This window comes from Amphiura filiformis, chromosome 13 (genome assembly GCF_039555335.1).
Source record: "Amphiura filiformis chromosome 13, Afil_fr2py, whole genome shotgun sequence".
Lineage (NCBI taxonomy): Eukaryota > Metazoa > Echinodermata > Ophiuroidea > Amphilepidida > Amphiuridae > Amphiura > Amphiura filiformis.
In genome coordinates, this window is record NC_092640.1 from 21,811,699 (window position 1) to 21,817,698 (window position 6,000).

General features: G+C 37.7%; 1 protein-coding gene across 1 annotated transcript in view; it reads left to right on the forward strand.

The window, feature by feature from the left end:
- Positions 1 to 3,551, forward strand: part of LOC140168114 (uncharacterized) — a 29,166-nt gene extending 25,615 nt beyond the window's left edge. The window contains exons 2-5 of the mRNA XM_072191419.1: positions 168 to 288; positions 1,018 to 1,108; positions 1,621 to 1,707; positions 2,769 to 3,551. Of these exons, the coding sequence (XP_072047520.1) occupies positions 189 to 288; positions 1,018 to 1,108; positions 1,621 to 1,707; positions 2,769 to 3,315 (825 nt within the window). The 5' untranslated portion in view covers positions 168 to 188 and the 3' untranslated portion in view covers positions 3,316 to 3,551. The remainder of the gene's footprint in view (positions 1 to 167; positions 289 to 1,017; positions 1,109 to 1,620; positions 1,708 to 2,768) is intronic.
- The last annotated feature ends 2,449 nt before the right edge of the window (positions 3,552 to 6,000 follow it).

A 6,000-nucleotide genomic window follows, 5' to 3' on the forward strand; every position in this document is an offset into this window, starting at 1 on the left:
TTGGAATCGAGACTAGCAATATTTAACACCGTATTAACGTACGTAAAAACGTACGTGAAAACGTACGTTCCACGTGCTGCGTTTGGAACATCGCAATCTCTCTATTATTTCGTAGATATTTTATTATGTTTATCTTATTCCTATCATTTCTTCTTATGTTTACACAGACAGCTACGTAAAAGGCCAAAATGGGGGATATAGTGGTTGATGATGATATGACCACGGAGCAGCCTACTACTGAAGAACCTGATCAGGGCTTCATAGGAGATCTATTTCCGGGATTCGAAGGTACGTATGATATGAAAGGTTCTTTCCGAAGGAGGGGTCATGCAATTATCAGATTCAATGTACCATGTTTTATAATACGAATTGAGTCAAAATGAAGTAATTTAAAGTGTTGCAAGCAGAACCTAAAAAGGTTCTGGAGCTGTGCTATATGCATAACCTTAATTAGTTAAGAAAAGAACTAAAAAGTTTTGCAAAGTCCATACAACCCATTTTAGACATGAAAAGGTTTCTGTAAAGGTCAGGAAGAACCAGTTTGTAATTTAGGCCTACTAGAACCATTTTCTCGTGATTTATCCTGTATGTATAAAACCCTTAATTCTAAGAGTGTAGTATCCCGTGTGAAGAAGAAGAAAATGCTCAATTGCGGAGCGAGAGGAAGAGGGAGTTGGAATAGAAGGGGAGAGGTAGCTAATGGGGAAAGAAGGAGATAGGGATATAGGGAGACAAAGAGAGAGATAGAGGGAGAAAGAGGGGATAGGGAAAGAGAGAAGGGGGATAGAAAGAGTAAAAGAGAGAGGGGGATTTCATGCGCATATTTGGGAGGGGGGAAGCAGGGGGCCGCCAAAACTGGCCCGATCTGTAATGATTGCTTTATTGTTTTTGTCTGTTTAGCTCTACAAAATTAGTAAGAAAAATGTTGAAAGGTTGTCATTTGAGGTGACTTGACTTCTGTAAAATCAGGATTTTAAAAATTTGATTACTTGTCTCTCACTGGTTTTTTTTTTACAGTTAACGTTTACCGAACCAAACTTATTTTTGGTGGTGTCTTACTGACTTTCTTCCTGACTTCAGTCGTCCTATTCTTGTGTGAATATAAAAGGTAAATCTATAATTGAACACCGAATTAAAAAGACTAGTTTGTGCCTGACGTCAGGGCAGATGCGCGACGTGATTGGTTGCTGACCTGCGCAGTACAGCAATTTTGGTCTGGTTGACAGGATGGCATATGCAAACTAGTCTTTTTAATTCGGTCTTCAAGTATAATTGGTTGAAATTCAACAAATGTGACGTCGTGATCTGAGCCAATCAGGCTGGTTGGATCAGATGACATTTGGGTAGTCTCGACCCTCGAGGACTAAGGCCAAAAAAGGATTCGTCTCAGCTTCCAGCGCATAGGTTTTAAACCGGCAAGAAAAAAGTAAAAGAGTAAAGTGTCATTAATATGGGACAAAAAATTAATGACAAATGGGAGCAAAAATTTGGCTTTTCCCCCTTCCCAGGGACAAACAATTGATAAATGGGGACAAAATGTGACTTTATCCCCCCCAGACACACACTAAAAGGTTGGCAACCCCTGCTAATTATCTCTGTTTGTGTTTCTTGTTTAATCAGGAGAAGAAGAGTTAGACTCAAAGAAATTGCTTTCATACGTCAAGAGGATCCAGATGCCGAGTTTGACGATGAAAACGAAACATTTTGGTAAGTTGGGGGAAAACAGGTGCCCTCAAAAACCATTCAGAGCATAATATGCCCCTCGTAGGAGATTACATAATTCTTATTATTAGTGATGTTTACTATTGTCTTGTTAGATTAATCAACCTTTTGCTTATGGAGAGGGAGAGAGAAAGCGATAGAGAGAGGAGATAGAGGAGAGAAAGGCCGGGGGAGAAGGAGAGAGAGAAGGAAAAATTCACAACACACTAAACACATATATGGTTGTAACGCAAAAAATCTCGTGTGTACCTTCAAAAATGTTTTTAAAACGTTATAAACGTGTTATAACCGCATTTTTGTTTTGGTCAAAACGTTTTAATAACGTTTAGCCTAAATGTCGGGTTATATAAAGTTCATGAAAACATTTTAAATATGAAAAAACAAACATTACAACAACATGTTGTAAAAATGTTGTAAAAATGTTATTGCAAAATATGTTTTGGCAAACATTTTGGCAAAATATTTTGTCAACACTAATATCATAATGTAAGAAATGTTTTGGATTAAGTTTTCAAATATGTTCTCTGAATGTTATTAAAATGTTTATTTTCTTATAACCCGACATTTGGGTGACTATATCGTTATGAATTCGACAGACAGGCGAATTCGTATTCGTCTTTACGCATTATGAATTAGCGAACAAGGGATCAACGCTTTAATAGAGGGTATCATAATATTTTAACGGTGATCAGCGTGATAGGTAAGCAAAAGAGGGTGGCATACGGTCGAGGATATTCACTGTTACAAAATTGATATGCTGCCCTCTATAAGTTCGCTATCAAAAATAATTCACGCGTACATGATTTTACCAAAAGAAAAATACGGATTCGGCTGTCTGTCGAATTCATAACGATACATTGGTTAAAACTTTTATGTATTCAGATTTTTTTCCAATCTTTTATGATGAAATATGTATTTTTACCATAGTCTTATTTCGTGCTTTTGAATGCAAAATTATGTGGACCTTGCACAAAATAAACGTACCTGTATAAAAAAACTTTCATCACATAGTTAATTCACATACTTCCTCTTTTGATTTTGATCAGGATATTTTTAAAAAACAATCTACAAGACCTACGCGACAGTTTGCCTGACTGTGACTGTTGCCGCAGCGATAAGGAGAAGTTCCTTGACGACGACGACGACGATGAGATTGTCATCGATGGGGAACCCGCGGGAATTACCCAAAAGACTCCGCTACATTCACCGGAAGATATGGATCCCCCAGAATACCACGAAATCGATGATTTCCCATTTGATGACTACGCTCGTGCACCTGAAGCGTCTATCGAAGACTCAATGATAAGTAGTGAAGATCGAAGAGAAAGACCGAGTGATCTTGCTTTAACACCAAGCAGTCTTGAAGAGAGCGAAGATCGGGAGTTGAAGATCCTTAGCGACATTGCAGCCGCGGGAGAACGATCTAGAAAGCAGCTTAAGAAGCAGAAAAGCGAGGAAAGGATGAAGACGCAAATTGAAATCATTTTCAATTCGAGGGAGGAAAAGTTTGAGATGCATGAAATCGATGATGATCACGAGAGTGAGAGTTGGTTCGCAGAGAAATGTGTCGAGAAGATACCAGATGAAGTCTAGTTGGTGAAAACTCTCTAATCCGAAGGTTCCCTAGTCCATATTTCTATCCTTCTAGCGTATATATTGATCATAACAAAGTAATGAGTGAGTGATGAGTGTACAGGGGTGTGTGGGTGTGGGTGAGGGCGTGTAAGTTTGATAGATGGGATGAAAAGTCAGGGAGTGTCAGAAAGAGGGGTGAGGGAGAGAGAGAGCGGGAGAGAGGGGGATAGCGAGAGAGAGGGATAGCGAGAGAAAGAAAGGAGAGAGGAGAGAGAGAGGGAGAGAGAGAGAGCGAGAGAGACAGTTTTATCTTTAGTCTGGTATGTGTATTTTCAGATCCATTTTATACCCCTGTTTTTTTGGTTTTATTATATGTTTTCCTTGTTTCCATTATTTCTGTATTAGAAAGTATAAGCTTTGTTTTGATTATCATTATGTTATTTATTAAGTATTGTATATTTTGTAATTAAGTGCAGGGCCTTCTTGGAGATCAGTACAAGATACTGAAGAGGTTACCCTGGATAAAGAAAGAATAAATAAGTAAATAAAGGCTCCTTAGTCCGAAGATTCGCTAGTCCGAACACGTAATTTACCATTCGCTAGTCCGAATTCTGAAAAAGGTTCGCTAGTCCGAATATCGGGTTCTCTAGTCCGAGGGTTCGCTAATCCGAATAATAAATAAGGTTCTCTAGTCCGAATATAGATAGGGTCGCTAACCCTAACACTAAACCCTAACCAAAACCCTAACCTAAACCCTAACCCCTAACCCTAACCCTTATTCTATAATTATTCGGACTAGAGAACCTTCGGATTAGCGAACTTAATTTGATTTTCGGACTAGCGACCCTTCGGACTAGAGACCCTTCGGACTAGCGACCCTTCGGACTAGAGAGAAGTCGGGAGTCTTGTTACCGTGGTTTGATTTGGTCTGCAGTACACAGACTAAAAACATGTGTCCTTTATAGACGGACAAATAAACAACTGAACAGACAGACAAACAAACAAACATTTACATCAATATTTGTACCTGTTTATATGTCGTAAATTTGCATATTAGAAGGGTAAGAACGTAATATCGCTGCATGACTTTTAGCAGTGGACTGAACAGTTGAATAGGTGGTGGTGCCACGGGAGACATGGGGGGGGGGGATTTCCCCAGTCAGAACTCTTCCCCCTGTTGCCCCCAGTAAAACCCCACAATTACGAAAATATCCACTTTTTGCGGCAATTTTGCACAAAATTTGTTGATTCCCCCCCCCCCCCCTGAAATTCACTTCCCCAGTGCCCCCCTCCCGAAAAATAAAATAATTCCTGGCGCCACCACTATGCTTTTGGCACTTGTCGGGCCAACTGCAGTAAGAGCTATTAGATATTTGGCTATTCCAGTCGAAATCCATATATACCCTTATGAAAGACATGACCTTAATCTCCCAAACAGGGGGTGTAGATTTTAAATGGAGTCACCCATTCAATTTGAAATCCACACTCCCTGTGTGGAATATTAGGCCATGTTTTCCATAGCGGGTGATTGGATTGCAAATAGATTAGTCCATTATTACACATCCAATATAGAAATCAAGTTTGTTTTTTATACAATGTCATCGTGTCGCATTTAACATGTTTAACCTTGTATGTAGTCTATATGTAGACAGTCATGTATTCACTATTTATATATAAAGGGTTCACAAAAAATAACTCCCCCCTAAAATTACAAAACGTGTTTTTGCATAACTTGACATACATTTCGTGGATTTGAAAAATTTAAAAACCTGCGAATAAAGGAATTGTTTTTCTATCCTCCCAACGTTCTTTCGTCTGAAAATTTTTTTGTTTTGGCCAAAAATAATCACATTTCCTAAAAATGATGCTTTCCAAAAAAGTTGCACTTTTCAACATCCTCATTTATGTCAAAATTGGCTTCAACAAATCATTATTTTGCACTACGTGATGGTTGCATGGGTGACTAAGAGTTCAGAGACAAAAAGGTGAAGGAAAAAAACCAATTAAATCAATCGTCACATTGATACCGAGAAAGTTTTGTACATTACATGTATGGGATGTTGTTGAAAAGCGCAACTTTTTTTAAAGCATCATTTTTGAACAAATGTGATTAGTTTTGACCAAAACAAAAAGATTTTGAGAAGGGATAACTTTGGTAGGGTAGCAAAAAGATGCCTCTATTCACAGGTTTTTAAATTTTTCAAATCAACAAAACGAATGTTAAGTTATGCAAAGAAATGTTTTGTAACACCTAAATTGATTTTACCATTTTTGAAACACCGGCTCAATAAAATCTTCTAGAAAAACCCCGTACATGGCAATTAGTCATTGTTTTATACTGCAAGATGATTGCATGGGTGACTGGGTAATCGTATACATAAAAATTAAAGAAAACAAAAACACCATTAAATAAATCAAAACAATGATATCGAGAAGGTTTTTGTACATTAAATGTATAGGATGTGGAAAAGTGCAACTTTTTCTGAAAGCATCATTTTTGAAAAATGTGATTATTTTTGGCCAAAATAAAAAGATTTTTTAAGGAAAGAACTTTGGGAGGATAGGAAAATGATCCCTTTATTCACAGGTTTTTAGATTTGTCAAATCAACGAAATGCATGTCAAGTTATGCAAAGAAATGTCTTGTAATTTTAGAGGGGGAGTTATTTTTTGTGAACCCTTTAGCTATTTATAAATCACCATA